This window comes from Mizuhopecten yessoensis, unplaced genomic scaffold (genome assembly GCF_002113885.1).
Source record: "Mizuhopecten yessoensis strain PY_sf001 unplaced genomic scaffold, ASM211388v2 scaffold5737, whole genome shotgun sequence".
NCBI classification, from domain to species: Eukaryota; Metazoa; Mollusca; class Bivalvia; order Pectinida; family Pectinidae; genus Mizuhopecten; species Mizuhopecten yessoensis.
The window spans coordinates 275,934-293,302 of NW_018406198.1; the positions used below are offsets into that span (position 1 = coordinate 275,934).

Consider the following 17,369-nt stretch of genomic DNA (forward strand, 5'->3'; position numbering starts at 1 on the left):
ATAATTAACTGTTCAAAGAGAGATTACCAAAGGGAGATAATTAACTGAACAAAGAGATTACCAAAGGGAGATAATTAAATATTCAAAGGGATATTACCAAAGGGAAATATTTTAAATGTGCAAAGGGATATAATAAAAGGGAGATAATCAAATGTTCAAAGGGATATTACCAAAGGGAGATAATTCACTGCACAGCGGGAGATTACTAAAGGGAGCTTATTAAATGTACAAAAGGAGATAATTAGGTGTACAAAGGAAGATGTAAAAGAGGATTAGGTTGTTATTTATTGACAAGATAAGTATGGGTATAGTAAATTGATACATTAACTAAAGGGAAATAACTCTGCATTGGATGACAGGTAAGATATGTTGCTGTACAATGGTAGATGACGAAGGAAATTTAACTGTATATTACAGAAAATGATTGAGGGGAGATAATTCAGTGTACGTACGTAGGGGGTGCGTTCCCCAAACTTGCTCCAGAAGGTGACCGTGGAAGAGGTACTATGTCCAGTCTTCTCATCAAAACACTGACACTCATCAAACGCTGGACTGTAGAGGTGGAGGGTCACAGCTTTGTCCGAGTGACTCGGGTTCTCTACTCGGTGTAGTCCAAGCTCGTCTACAACACAACATGTAAAACATCAGGATGACACATGTAGTAAATTAACAATGTACCTCATCAAAACAGAGTGGCTAACAGGAACAAGGAGTTATAGACAGCAAAACAGAGTGGCTAACAGGAACAAGGAGTTATAGACAGCAAAACAGAGTGGCTAACAGGAACAAGGAGTTATAGACAGCAGTACTTGAGGGAAGCAGTTAAGGGATCTAAATATAACACTATCCCAAGTCAGTGATTTTTTGTAGATTTTTTCCATCAAAATTTGTAGAGGAGTCTCATTACTTAGAGATATAATGAGTCCTCAAAAAGTTGATGAGTCCCATAGGAAAAGACCGGGACCAGGACTGTAATATTTGTGTGGAAAAATTAACTGTTTAAATTCAGTGTAAGTTCAAGGTAGAAGACTTTTAACACAGCATTTATTCAAGAACAGAGACTAAATAAAACACTGCATCAAAAACATTGGTCAACTTACCACAGATGTATCAACTTACCACAGATGTATCAACTTACCGCAGATAGGTCAACTTACCAGATAGGTCAACTTTCCTCAGATAGGTCAACTTCCCACAGATAGGCCAACTTACCATAGATAGGTTAACTTACCACAGATAGGGCAACTTACCACAGATAGGACAACTTCCCCCAGATAGGTCAACTTACAACAGATAGGTCAACTTAACACAGATAGGTCAACTTATCTCAGATAGGTCAACTTACCCCAGATATATCAACTTACAACAGATAGGTCAACTTAACTAAGATAGGTCAACTTACCATCGATAGGTCAACTTACCACAAATAGGTCAACTTACCATATATAGGGCAACTTACCACAGATAGGACAACTTCCCCCAGATAGGTCAACTTAACACAGATATATCAACTTACCACAGATAGGCCAACTTACCACAGATGTATCAACTTCCCACAGATAGGTCAACTTCCCAGATATATCAACTTACCCTAGATAGGTCAACTTACCACAGATAGGGCAACTTACCACAGATAGGTCAACTTACCAGATATATCAACTTACCTCAGATAGGTCAACTTACCAGAGATAGGTCAACTTACCACAGATGTATCAACTTACCACAGATAGGTCAACTAACCACAGATATATCAACTTACCACAGATGTATCAACTTACCACAGATAGGTCAACTTACCACAGATGTATCAACTAACCACAGATAGGTTAACTTACCACAGATATATCAACTAACCACAGATAGGTCAACTTACCACAGATATATCAACTTACCACAGATGTATCAACTTACCACAGATAGGTCAACTAACCTCAGATATATCAACTTACCACAGATGTATCAACTTACCACAGATAGGTCAACTAACCTCAGATATATCAACTTACCACAGATGTATCAACTTACCACAGATAGGTCAACTAACCTCAGATATATCAACTTACCACAGATAAGTACACTTACCACAGATAGGTCAACTTACCACAGATAGGTCAACTTATCTCAGATAGGTCAACTTACCACAGATGTATCAACTAACCAAAGATAGGTTAACTTACCACAGATATATCAACTAACCACAGATAGGTCAACTTACCACAGATAGGTCTACTTACCACAGATAGGTCAACTTACCATAGATAGGTCAACTTACCACAGATAGGCCAACTTAACACAGATAGGTCAACTTATCACAGATTGGTCAACTTACCACAGATATATCAACTTACCTCAGACAGGTCAACTTACCACAGATAGGTCAACTTATCTCACATAGGTCAACTTACCACAGATGTATCAACTTACCACATATAGGTCACTTACCAGATAGGTCAACTTACCATAGATAGGTCAACTTACCACAGATAGGTCTACTTACCACAGATAGGTCAACTTACCACTGATGTATCAACCTACCTCAGATTTATCAACTTACCATAGATAGGTCAACTTACCACAGATAGGTCAACTTAACACAGATAGGTCAACTTATCACAGATAGGTCAACTTACCACAGATATATCAACTTACCTCAGATAGGTCAACTTACCGCAGATATATCAACTTACCACAGATAGGTCAACTTACCTCAGATAGGTCAACTTACCACAGATGTGTCAACCAGATATATCAACTTACCACAGATATATCAACTTACCTCAGATAGGTCAACTTACCACAGATATATCAACTTACCTCAGATATATCAACTTACCTCAGATAGGTCAACTTACCACAGATGTATCAACCACAGATATATCAACTTACCTCAGATGTATCAACTTACCATAGATAGGTCAACTTACCACAGATAGGTCAACTTCCCACAGATGTGTCAACCACAGATATATCAACTTACCACAGATAGGTCAACTTACCACTGATGTATCAACTTACCACAGATAGGTCAACTAACCACTGATGTATCAACCTATCTCAGATTTATCAACTTACCTCAGATAGGTCAACTTACCACAGATAGGTCAACTTAACACAGATATATCAACTTACCTCAGATAGGTAAACTTACCACAGATATATCAACTTACCACAGATGTATCAACTTACCACAGATAGGTCAACTTACCACAGATAGGTCAACTTACCTCAGATAGGTCAACTTACCACAGATGTATCAACTTACCACAGATGTATCAACTTACCACAGATAGGTCAACTTACCAGATAGGTCAACTTACCACAGATATATCAACTTACCACAGATAGGTCAACTTACCACAGATGTATCAACTTACCACAGATGTATCAACTTACCACATATAGGTCAACTTACCATTTAGGTCAACTTACCATAGATAGGTCAACTTACTACAGATGTATCAACTTACCACAGATGTAGGCTGTCTCATTTTTCTTGAACTTTTGTGTCTCAATGTATTTCATCTGCGTCTGCTCATCAGAGGACTGATTTGGCCACTCGAAGCGTTGCTCCTGGACACTACCATCCAGGACCTTCATAAAACAATGGGAGTTTGCGTGAGAGTGTATACTGCTTCCCTGGGACTCGTTCCAGCATAACAACATCAGGTTAAACTTTCCGTTGCCTTCGTCCACGAGGTTCCGTGTGTATCTGTGAACACAAATTTGAATCAAGTTTAATGTTTTGCTGCCCTTGTCCTCCAGGTTCTGTGTGATTTTCTCAACACATAGTTGAATTATGGAATAAATTAATTTATTTTATTTTTTACACAAAAAGTTTACGGAAGTCGTTGTGTCACATGCCATCAGTTGCCACCATTTCTGATCAATTTACAGATTTTGGTCAAAGTCCAACTTGAGCAGATAATTGATATTAAATAGGCATGTGTAGAACATTTCTTTGAAATAAGTTATTGCATGGAGATTACTCGCGCAGACAACAACACTATCATAGTGATCCAAGTATGGCACCTTTCCTTCGAAGGTAAACAAGAATTGCAAATTAAGTATAAGTATTATAAACTTGAAGTGAAATAAGTCGCTTGATTTTGCTAGCCTTGATACGAAAGAATGGAGGGGATCTTTATGCGAGACAAGAACCAGAGAACCTGGAAAACCCAATTTGTATAAACCTTTTTATGTCGTACTGAGGAAGCAAACCCAGCTATCTTGGAGAAAGGCAGGTGTACTATTGACGACGTCTCCTGACCACCCTATCAGAGGTGGTCTGGCAGTGTATTATACAGCGTCTCCTGACCACCCTATCAGAGGTGGTCTGACAGTGTATTATACAGCATCTCCTGACCACCCTATTAGAGGTGGTCTGGCAGCGTATTATACAGCGGCTCCTGACCACCCTATTAGAGGTGGTCTGTTAGTGTATTATACAGCGTCTCCTGACCACCCTATTAGAGGTGGTCTGGCAGTGTATTATACAGCGTCTCCTGACCACCCTATTAGAGGTGGTCTGGCAGTGTATTATACAGCGTCTCCTGACCACCCTATTAGAGGTGGTCTGGCAGTGTATTATACAGCGTCTCCTGACCACCCTATTAGAGGTGGTCTGGCAGTGTATTATACAGCGTCTCCTGACCACCCTATTAGAGGTGGTCTGGCAGTGTATTATACAGCGTCTCCTGACCACCCTATTAGAGGTGGTCTGGCAGTGTATTATACAGCGTCTCCTGACCACCCTATTAGAGGTGGTCTGGCAGTGTATTATACAGCGTCTCCTGACCACCCTATTAGAGGTGGTCTGGCAGTGTATTATACAGCGTCTCCTGACCACCCTATTAGAGGTGGTCTGGCAGTGTATTATACAGCGTCTCCTGACCACCCTATTAGAGGTGGTCTGGCAGTGTATTATACAGCGTCTCCTGACCACCCTATTAGAGGTGGTCTGGCAGTGTATTATACAGCGTCTCCTGACCACCCTATTAGAGGTGGTCTGGCAGTGTATTATACAGCGTCTCCTGACCACCCTATTAGAGGTGGTCTGGCAGTGTATTATACAGCGTCTCCTGACCACCCTATTAGAGGTGGTCTGGCAGTGTATTATACAGCGTCTCCTGACCACCCTATTAGAGGTGGTCTGGCAGTGTATTATACAGCGTCTCCTGACCACCCTATTAGAGGTGGTCTGGCAGTGTATTATACAGCGTCTCCTGACCACCCTATTAGAGGTGGTCTGGCAGTGTATTATACAGCGTCTCCTGACCACCCTATTAGAGGTGGTCTGGCAGTGTATTATACAGCGTCTCCTGACCACCCTATTAGAGGTGGTCTGGCAGTGTATTATACAGCGTCTCCTGACCACCCTATTAGAGGTGGTCTGGCAGTGTATTATACAGCGTCTCCTGACCACCCTATTAGAGGTGGTCTGGCAGTGTATTATACAGCGTCTCCTGACCACCCTATTAGAGGTGGTCTGGCAGTGTATTATACAGCGTCTCCTGACCACCCTATTAGAGGTGGTCTGGCAGTGTATTATACAGCGTCTCCTGACCACCCTATTAGAGGTGGTCTGGCAGTGTATTATACAGCGTCTCCTGACCACCCTATTAGAGGTGGTCTGGCAGTGTATTATACAGCGTCTCCTGACCACCCTATTAGAGGTGGTCTGGCAGTGTATTATACAGCGTCTCCTGACCACCCTATTAGAGGTGGTCTGGCAGTGTATTATACAGCGTCTCCTGACCACCCTATTAGAGGTGGTCTGGCAGTGTATTATACAGCGTCTCCTGACCACCCTATTAGAGGTGGTCTGGCAGTGTATTATACAGCGTCTCCTGACCACCCTATTAGAGGTGGTCTGGCAGTGTATTATACAGCGTCTCCTGACCACCCTATTAGAGGTGGTCTGGCAGTGTATTATACAGCGTCTCCTGACCACCCTATTAGAGGTGGTCTGGCAGTGTATTATACAGCGTCTCCTGACCACCCTATTAGAGGTGGTCTGGCAGTGTATTATACAGCGTCTCCTGACCACCCTATTAGAGGTGGTCTGGCAGTGTATTATACAGCGTCTCCTGACCACCCTATTAGAGGTGGTCTGGCAGTGTATTATACAGCGTCTCCTGACCACCCTATTAGAGGTGGTCTGGCAGTGTATTATACAGCGTCTCCTGACCACCCTATTAGAGGTGGTCTGGCAGTGTATTATACAGCGTCTCCTGACCACCCTATTAGAGGTGGTCTGGCAGTGTATTATACAGCGTCTCCTGACCACCCTATTAGAGGTGGTCTGGCAGTGTATTATACAGCGTCTCCTGACCACCCTATTAGAGGTGGTCTGGCAGTGTATTATACAGCGTCTCCTGACCACCCTATTAGAGGTGGTCTGGCAGTGTATTATACAGCGTCTCCTGACCACCCTATTAGAGGTGGTCTGGCAGTGTATTATACAGCGTCTCCTGACCACCCTATTAGAGGTGGTCTGGCAGTGTATTATACAGCGTCTCCTGACCACCCTATTAGAGGTGGTCTGGCAGTGTATTATACAGCGTCTCCTGACCACCCTATTAGAGGTGGTCTGGCAGTGTATTATACAGCGTCTCCTGACCACCCTATTAGAGGTGGTCTGGCAGTGTATTATACAGCGTCTCCTGACCACCCTATTAGAGGTGGTCTGGCAGTGTATTATACAGCGTCTCCTGACCACCCTATTAGAGGTGGTCTGGCAGTGTATTATACAGCGTCTCCTGACCACCCTATTAGAGGTGGTCTGGCAGTGTATTATACAGCGTCTCCTGACCACCCTATTAGAGGTGGTCTGGCAGTGTATTATACAGCGTCTCCTGACCACCCTATTAGAGGTGGTCTGGCAGTGTATTATACAGCGTCTCCTGACCACCCTATTAGAGGTGGTCTGGCAGTGTATTATACAGCGTCTCCTGACCACCCTATTAGAGGTGGTCTGGCAGTGTATTATACAGCGTCTCCTGACCACCCTATTAGAGGTGGTCTGGCAGTGTATTATACAGCGTCTCCTGACCACCCTATTAGAGGTGGTCTGGCAGTGTATTATACAGCGTCTCCTGACCACCCTATTAGAGGTGGTCTGGCAGTGTATTATACAGCGTCTCCTGACCACCCTATTAGAGGTGGTCTGGCAGTGTATTATACAGCGTCTCCTGACCACCCTATTAGAGGTGGTCTGGCAGTGTATTATACAGCGTCTCCTGACCACCCTATTAGAGGTGGTCTGGCAGTGTATTATACAGCGTCTCCTGACCACCCTATTAGAGGTGGTCTGGCAGTGTATTATACAGCGTCTCCTGACCACCCTATTAGAGGTGGTCTGGCAGTGTATTATACAGCGTCTCCTGACCACCCTATTAGAGGTGGTCTGGCAGTGTATTATACAGCGTCTCCTGACCACCCTATTAGAGGTGGTCTGGCAGTGTATTATACAGCGTCTCCTGACCACCCTATTAGAGGTGGTCTGGCAGTGTATTATACAGCGTCTCCTGACCACCCTATTAGAGGTGGTCTGGCAGTGTATTATACAGCGTCTCCTGACCACCCTATTAGAGGTGGTCTGGCAGTGTATTATACAGCGTCTCCTGACCACCCTATTAGAGGTGGTCTGGCAGTGTATTATACAGCGTCTCCTGACCACCCTATTAGAGGTGGTCTGGCAGTGTATTATACAGCGTCTCCTGACCACCCTATTAGAGGTGGTCTGGCAGTGTATTATACAGCGTCTCCTGACCACCCTATTAGAGGTGGTCTGGCAGTGTATTATACAGCGTCTCCTGACCACCCTATTAGAGGTGGTCTGGCAGTGTATTATACAGCGTCTCCTGACCACCCTATTAGAGGTGGTCTGGCAGTGTATTATACAGCGTCTCCTGACCACCCTATTAGAGGTGGTCTGGCAGTGTATTATACAGCGTCTCCTGACCACCCTATTAGAGGTGGTCTGGCAGTGTATTATACAGCGTCTCCTGACCACCCTATTAGAGGTGGTCTGGCAGTGTATTATACAGCGTCTCCTGACCACCCTATTAGAGGTGGTCTGGCAGTGTATTATACAGCGTCTCCTGACCACCCTATTAGAGGTGGTCTGGCAGTGTATTATACAGCGTCTCCTGACCACCCTATTAGAGGTGGTCTGGCAGTGTATTATACAGCGTCTCCTGACCACCCTATTAGAGGTGGTCTGGCAGTGTATTATACAGCGTCTCCTGACCACCCTATTAGAGGTGGTCTGGCAGTGTATTATACAGCGTCTCTTGACCACCCTATTAGAGGTGGTCTGGCAGTGTATTATTCAATTATGTCAACTAATTCTTTTGTTATCATATGATTTACATTTTTTTATCTTTTCATCTGTTAATTTCATGTAAAGATATTGTCCACAAATGTTGAAGCTACAGGGCCACTGTTAGTATCATCTCATGGTCACTGAACCTTTCTAGTCTGAATGACAGTTTAGAACATATATACTTGATACCAGAAAATTTCTTTCAAATATAAAATATCACTGGAACTCGACAAATTTATTTTAAGGATACCCGTACCACTACCAAAAAATGTAAAGACTCATCGAAATCTTTCTTCCGTCATGACTGTAGCTTGGTAAGTCATTTTTGAAAAGAAAAGCATACCTAGCTTGCAGAACTTTTCAGAGAAAAATCAAAAGGATAAAATAGAAAAAAATCCCCAACAGTGTGCTGAGTGTTAAAATATGACAAGGTCGGACCAAGACTTGAACCCTGGACCTCAGACCATTAAACCGTGGTCTAACCAACTGATCAGCTACCTGGAAGTTTCCTGGTCAAGTAGAGCTATAGTCAAACTTCAAGGTCTGAACTTTATGAGACCATTGGGTAAGATTTGGAACATCAAGACTTCCACTTCAGACCGAATGTAATTGTTAAGTGACAGAACACAAGGCAAGATATTCAATCTGAAATATGTTAATATTGGATTTTGACACATAAAGTAATTTGAATCTTCAAAGTCTGATTTAATTGGCAGTTTGACAAGTTACATCCAAAACGAAATACAGAGGAGGTCACAATTTGCCTGTAGTGGGACAAGGACCCTTAAAATATCACGAGGTGTCCATGTACTCATACACACCTGTAAAACGACCTAGAGTAACGGGGTGTATGGTAACATAACTCCCCTTGTGCATCCATACTCAGGCTAAAAGTAAGTCAAGCGAATGAGTCTAACAAAGAGATCTTATCTGTCTACAGATATTCGGTTTTCCAGCAGACGAGTCTACTGATTCGAGTCTACTGATTATCATTTTTCTGAAACAGACTATAGCGACCTTCACCTTTTCTCCCAGACTTTGGAGGTGTGTACAATCTAGGCAAGGGGATTGGTTAAAGCATTTGGACTCCAGCCAAACAGAGAATACCCAATGTATGTACATACATAGCCCAACACCTACAGCTGTCATCTACTTCCCTTTATATATCTTTATATATATATAGATTTTCTTCTCTGTCACATCCTCTCCCATCCTTCTGTGTGCATCAAGACATCACATTTTTTATACTGAAAGTATTGTTAGCTTAACAGTGGGTACATAATATATACTCTGTCATAGAAACTAATGTTGCTGAAATAATGTCATTTTTTTATCGGGGTTGGGTTTTGTCTACAAACCTACAACCTGAAAATCTATGTCTGAGAGAAAAAATGATAATAAATATATGTCACTGAAATATATGTGCACAATTTTTTAATTTATTTTTTTGTTCATCAAGTTGACATCAAGAGTCCTCCTGATCAGTTCCTGCCAGTGGAGAGGAGAGTTACATTGATTAATATCAAGTGTATTGTTTTTACTTTCTTTACCAGGAAGACTGGGGTGTATTGTGGTTATTTCTTACCTTGCACCTAAATATATACATGTATAAATATTGACAGCTGGTTGGTAATGATAAATACTGGAGCTTAGGCCTAGGCTGACACAGAGATCAGACAGACAATACTGGAGCTTAGGGCTGACACAGAGATCAGACAGACAATACTGGAGCTTAGGGCCGACACAGAGATCAGACAGACAATAATGGAGCTTAGGGCTGACACAGAGATCAGACAGACAACACTGGAGCTCAGGGCTGACACAGAGATCAGACAGACAACACTGGAGCTTAGGGCTGACACAGAGATCAGACAGACAACACTTACTGGAGCTTAGGGCTGACAAAGAGATCAGACAGACAACACTGGAGCTTAGGCTGACACAGAGATCAGACAGACAACACTGGTGCTTAGGGCTGACACAGAGATCAGACAGACAACACTGGAGCTTAGGGCTGACAGATATGTTACTTATAGTAGTGTAATTTTGTATTGCAGGGTCAAAACCTATCTATATCTGTAAATCATCCCTACTAGCTGGTCTTTATCTGTACATCATCCCTACTAGCTGGTCTATATCTGTACATCATCCCTACTAGCTGGTCTATATCTGTACATCATCCCTACTAGCTGGTCTATATCTGTACATCATCCATACTAGCTGGTCTATATCTGTACATCATCCATACTAGCTGGTCTATATCTGTACATGATCCATACCAGCTGGTCTATATCTGTACATCATCCCTACTAGCTGGTCTATATCTGTACATCATCCCTACTAGCTGGTCTTTATCTGTACATCATCCCTACTAGCTGGTCTATATCTGTACATCATCCATACTAGCTGGTCTATATCTGTACATCATCTCTACTAGCTGGTCTATATCTATACATCACCCCTACTAGCTGGTCTATATCTGTACATCATCCATACTAGCTGGTCTATATCTGTACATCATCCCTACTAGCTGGTACCTGTTTGTGTGCAATATCTATACTATTTACTGTGATCGTCATATCGGAGAGACAATAAATGCTCGAACCCAACCCGGTTGACTTTGTAATTATTCAGACAGACAATACTACGTGTTGAAACATAGTAACCTTTTTTTACAGATATCAAACAAGCGTCATGATAAATCATGATTTATTTCTGATCGAAAGAGATTATATATATTTTCCAAAACGGTCTAAAATTACAAGCTACTTGGGCAGAACATGACATGTGAGAATAAAAAAATAACTCTGGTGTTCCAACCTTAACAGGTGAGGAAACCGTTAAGCAGATGGCAAAATCTAAAGATAAAATGTCACAGTTAAAACTGTTTTATGCATTGTATATCTATACTATGCCTCGGCTATGTTAGTTGTCTTTATGTCTCGACTATGTAACTTGCATTATGTACCATGTGATACAAACTGTATTGTACATATCACTGTAGAAATGAAAACTTTACCTGTTTATAACATCTCACAATAAAACAGATAGTCTACCTTTTGATACCCTAACCGCTTAGAAATCGGGATCTAGCTGTAGGTGTATACACTTCAGTAGCCCTTTCAGTCAAGTCCAATTTTGAAATTATATTTTTTAATATAACAGAATATAATATATACTTCAATGTTTCTTATCTTAGGGTGATCAATTTGAACTAAGGATATACAGAATTAATTTTTCAGTTTTAATGATAAAAATATCAGTGATTAAGATTTTATTTGATGTCTAGTATAGATGACAAAGCTTTACACCACTGAATTCCCAGTGTGCACCACGATGTAACTTCAACATGAAATAAGATCTGTATGATAAGGTAAGGTAGACATAAATTGACACCATTTTCTTTGATAAGCTACGTCAAACATATATGTTTGAAACATATTTGAAAAGAGGAACTAAAACTTTTTTTTCTTTGTTATAATATACATTTAACATGTTATACAAACCAAAATGTTAATTACACCTGACTCGGTATCGGAGACTTTTAACTCTAATTTTTAATTTCGAAATCAGCGGGATTTCCTGCATCTTGCTTTTTGTTCAAATTATGCATATCATATATATATATACAACACATTAAACCATAGCTGTGATAGTCTTCACAACTGTTTGTATAATATGGATTACTATTATTACACATTTTAAGAATTTAAATTTCAAATGAGACATTTTAACGATGTCACTACAGGCTGTTATGTAACAGGCATTTAATGATCTGCTGAATTAGGAACTACTTGAGAATTGAAACTCGTACATACAGTAAAGTTTGTGTTCAGAGACCATCACCATCAGACAATCTATAATTAGTGGTCTCTTATTGCCTGTGAATGCTTCATACAGGTTCAGCTGATATAACAGAGGTTGTCTCTTAATAGAGGTGATCTCTTAACACAAGTGGTCTCTTAATAGAAGTGGGGTCTCTTAACACAAGTGGTCTTTTAATTGAGGTGGTCTCTTAATAGAAGTGGGGTCTCTTAACACAAGTGGTCTTTTAATAGAGGTGGTCTCTTAATAGAGGTGGTCTTTTAACACATGTGGTCTCTTAACACAAGTGGTCTCTTAATAGAGGTGGTCTCTTAACACACATGGTCTCTTAACACACATGGTCTCTTAACACAAGTGGTCTTTTAATTGAGGTGGTCTCTTAATAGAGGTGGTCTTTTAACACATGTGGTCTCTTAACACAAGTGGTCTCTAAATAGAGGTGGTCTCTAGACACACATGGTCTCTTAACATACATGGTCTCTTAACACACATGGTCTCTTAACACATGGTCTCTTAACACAAGTGGTCTCTTAATAGAGGTGGTCTCTTAACACACATGGTCTCTTAACACAAGTGGTCTCTTAACACAAGTGGTCCTTTAATTGAGGTGATCTCTTAACACAAGTGGTCTCTTAACACAGCTGGTCTCTCAAGCAGGTTTACATTACATAATACTGCTAATATATGCACTGTCATTTGTACTTAAATTATAATCAGGGTAAGTTTGCCTTCAAACGGTATTTTAATGTCCTCCATGAAATGTGTCAGTCCTATATATCAAGGTCAGATTCCCTCGTGTAATTTGTCAGTCCTATATATCAAGGTCAGATTCCCTCGTGTAATTTAAATACCGCCAAACAAAACAGAAACGTGCACTGTTTGTCAGTAACTGACTTTGTTGTTGCAGGAATACAATTTCAAACTCATCCTCAGACTTAAGCTAATATTTTATTACAAAACACAATTTCTCCTACAACCACTGATGGTTTCCTCACTCATGACTCCTTGGACAAACCTGCTAGGAGTTGGTAAACTAGTGGGTAACACCCTTGATCATGTGATTTCATTGGTCAATCTTTGATTTATAACAAAGCTTTTCAAAGTCATTTTTATGCTCAATGGCAATTGTTTCCCCCATCAGAAACACACACAATGTATTTTCCAAGGGAAAATTGTGGTTTTTTTAGAAGAAGAAAAAAGAGTGTTATGGGAGAAACAGGTCCCCAAACTTGTGATGATTAGTTATCAAGTTTATCTAACTCTCGTTAGTTAGATAAACATGATAACCAACCATCGCTCGTTGGGGAACCTTTATGTATCTGAATACTATTTACATAACGCCATCCTAGTCTATGACAAATGACTGGTCTACATCTAGAATGAATTACTTGTCTTCCTCCAAGATTTCCATAATAAGGACACGATTAAGGCCTACTCTTGGTGCAGCTAGGGTTTTGTCATTTTAAATGAATGTTTATCACTTGTCCCAACACATAATATATTATAGGCAAAGACATGATATTTACTGGAATCACTAACAGAATTTTCCCCTATCTTGAGAGTGTGACGATTAGACATTCCAGAATATCAACCTAGCAATGTATCTCAGTGTTTGTTTCTATTCCTTTTTAACAGGAGCCTGTGCCTTGTGCCTTTTGGAAAAAAATACCACCCACAAAAAGCATGATTTTGGGAAAATAAAGTAAACAATATCTAGGGGAAGGGCAGCCCCAAACTTACCCCCATCTCTCTACACCAGCATCACTATCAGAGGATGTTCTTTTTTGTATTAACTCATTCACCCCTGAAAATTCATAATGAACTAACCCTTGAGTTGTAAGAGTTCAAATGTGTCTTCAGGGGTGAATGAGTTAAAACAGTGTGAGTTGAAGTTCCAGTTTTGCACATGCAGTTCTGCAAGAGCTATAAGCTCTCCCTTTCTCCAGCTGATTTTCTCCTACTAAAACAGGGATGGCCACACAATACACATCTGTGTACACAGGTGTCTGGGTGTACGGGGTGGCGGACATGTCTCTTTGAATAAATCGAGGGTTAAAAATACAAAAAATCTTTGCTGTTAATAGACCTGTCTCAACACATGCATTTTTTTCAATATTTAATTAGTTGAGAACCAATTTACAGGGCAATACATGTACACTGACAAGTGAACGAAGTGTTACGATAACAAGCTGTTACACAAGTCGTTTACTGTACATCAGATCACATGAATCGATATTTTATTAATATACAATGAGGGATATCAGACATACTAATAATTTAATTTAAAGACACTTTCGAAATTGAATACAAATATGTAGATTGATATAGTATCAAACTGACTAATTTCCATAAAACGCATAAGATATGTCATTCAATAAAATGTCTGTAAAATATACACATGACCCCATTCTGGCTTTGATGGAAATCAAGCAAAGCTAACCAAATGTCAGCTTAGCAAAATAATATAGGTCACGGTGACCTGCATTTGATATATGTGCTCAAGATATACACTGATGTAGTTTGGTGACCATTAGACTTCGAGTAACGGAGGTGAAAACGTCTAACCAAGATATTGTACGAATGTGCGTATTCAGACGGCAGGTGGACCAAGGCACGAGCCAAACTCTTCACTAACCCTTTCAACTCTATGCAACTTTAGTAGACTCTACCATGCATTGATCTGGATGAGTCCATTATGGTCTACAGTGGTGAAAGGGTTAATGCTCGGCCCTAGCCTGTCTGCTCTATGTTGTGAGGGGAGAAAAGTCAATATATCCTTATATTTTACTCCAACATCAGTTTTTTTTGCAAGGCTCAAAACGTTACATTGATCACATCATATACATGAACAGTAGATATAGTAGAGGAAGAAAATCGCCTACACAGTGTTGACCTGTATCAGTTCAGGGGTCGCCCGTCTTAAGTCTGATAAACTTAAAAAACACAACACAAATCCCATTACTTATACCTCCAAATATTATAAATGGTAGCAAAACAAAAGGCAGATTCAGTGACATTTCCAGATGTTTAGAATGCCAAAATTACAACGTCACTATGTGGCCATGACCAAAAACTGATAATGGTAAGCATGGGATGTACTGTGCCCTGATTTCTGTGTCAATCTCTGACAAAAAACATGAAATATGATATTTAGCATCTTCATTAGGTGACTCTGGTTTTTCATAGAATGTACTACTAACAAGAACAATTTGAAAACACATCTCCCTACAGGTGTAGGAAAAATATTAGACCTGAGGCATCCCAATCAGTGTTCCCCCAAATGAGGGGTTTTCACCCCCAAAACAGTTGGTTGTACTCCCAGTTTTCAACAATTGCCTCATGTAACTAGGTACCTAGGGGTACAGAATCTTGAAAATGTATCAACTATACCCCTTTATCTAACACTCAGTGGGAACACTGCCAGTGCATGTCGTATAAGCCGACTAATGTGGCCAGGGCCCGTATTCATGACACCGTTCTCATGCTCAAGCATGGAGTTTGTGCTCAAGTTCCGGAAATAACTCGATAATAAAACTTTATTTCGTCAATGATTTGGAAAATCTTTGAAGAGACTTAAAGTCAAATACGTTTTTTTTTAATTTTATGTTTTGATCAGTTGATATGATTTAAACGAGTTACAAGAATGTTGATTTGAGCACAGAAACCATGCTTGAGCATGAGAACGGTTTCATGATTACGGGCCCTGGCCTTTTACAGGTTTTCTCTTGTGTCTTCTGCTGATATTAATCATAAGACATTAAATAAACAAAAAATTAATCTGCTGCCCCTATTACAACACATGGGATCTCTCTCTTTTCTTCTCTCACTTCTCTACCCTGTTTTTTCTTCTCTCACTTCTCTACCCTGTCTTTTCTTCTCTCACTTCTCTACCCTGTCTGTTCTTCTCTCACTTATCTACCCTGTCTGTTCTTCTCTGACTTCTCTACCCTGTCTGTTCTTCTCTCACTTCTCTACCCTGTCTTTGCGTTGGTGTCTCTCCCTAGCTATAGACACCTGTCTTGATATCACCTGTTGTCAGGATGTTAACCACAAACATATCAAACATTGAAAACGTGTCTAGCCTCTTTATAAATAACCTTGAGTCCTGTGTATGATCACAAAGAATGATCTGTATCTACCTGGTAATAGGGTTTGGCTTTGCCGCAGTAATAATAAGTTTGTAGATCTGTATCTGTGTATATAATGATATATATAATAAGTTTGTATATCATTTACATACAAATTTAATGTATATAGTGTATTCTAATATATTAAGTATAAAGATCAGTGGATGATTGATCGCGTGAAGTAGGAAGTAGGCGTTACGCTATTACATGATTTGTTGTCACTGTAGGATCAATTTATAATTAGACTAAACAACATTCATACTGAAAAAAATGCACTTTATATAATCTTTACTTGGCAAGGTACAAAACAGCAGTACAGAAAACCTTGACATATAGATTTTTCTATGTAAACCTTCCTTTGTCTATTCCAAAAACCTGACGTGTGGACTATATATCTATTGAGTGTTCCAGATACCTGACACGTCGACTATCCCACGTACCTGACACGTTGACATTCCTTTTTGGCTGTTAAACAATTAACAATCAACAGGAATACACTATTTTATCATTCTTAGTCATCGCAGGAATGATTCCACCAGTTCAGATCTAAGATCTATCTATTGTTTTCTGATAAACATCAATAACATGCATATGCACAACAAAAGACAAAGGGGAACCTTAATTATATCTACATAGAAATTTTCAGGAATATCCTTCCAAGTGTTCTAGAGAATAGTACAGTAATAAAATGTCAATGAATTTTCTTAGAGAATAGTACAGTAATAAAATGTCAATGAATTTTCTTAGAGAATAGTACAGTAATACAAGAGGCCCAAGGGCCTTAGCGGTCACCTGAGTTATATCATAGGTACTGGTAGCTTTACTTTATTGTTAAGATGTGATGTGGAAATCTGCATGTAAACTAAGTGAAATACAATACTTGTCATGTCATCAATGGATAAGAATTTGAAAATATTGGTAAATGTTCCCTTTGGGGCCCCGCCCTAGCCCCTGGGGATGGGGCAGGAATCCCAATTTTACAAAGTAATACTCTCATTCACCCAAGATGATTCTGACTAAGTTTGAGTAATTTTCTGCTGAAAATGGATAAAATATATACCGAAAAGTGTTATTTCCCTATATAAACTATA

General features: G+C 40.1%; 1 protein-coding gene across 1 annotated transcript in view; it reads right to left on the minus strand.

Moving 5' to 3' along the window:
• LOC110451032 (cysteine dioxygenase type 1-like) overlaps positions 1 to 17,369 on the minus strand; it is a 34,861-nt gene that overhangs the window by 979 nt on the left and 16,513 nt on the right. Inside the window, exons 3-4 of the mRNA XM_021498867.1 lie at positions 3,468 to 3,709; positions 453 to 622 (exon numbers count right to left, since the gene is read on the minus strand). Coding sequence (XP_021354542.1) covers positions 453 to 622; positions 3,468 to 3,709 — 412 coding nt within the window. The remainder of the gene's footprint in view (positions 1 to 452; positions 623 to 3,467; positions 3,710 to 17,369) is intronic.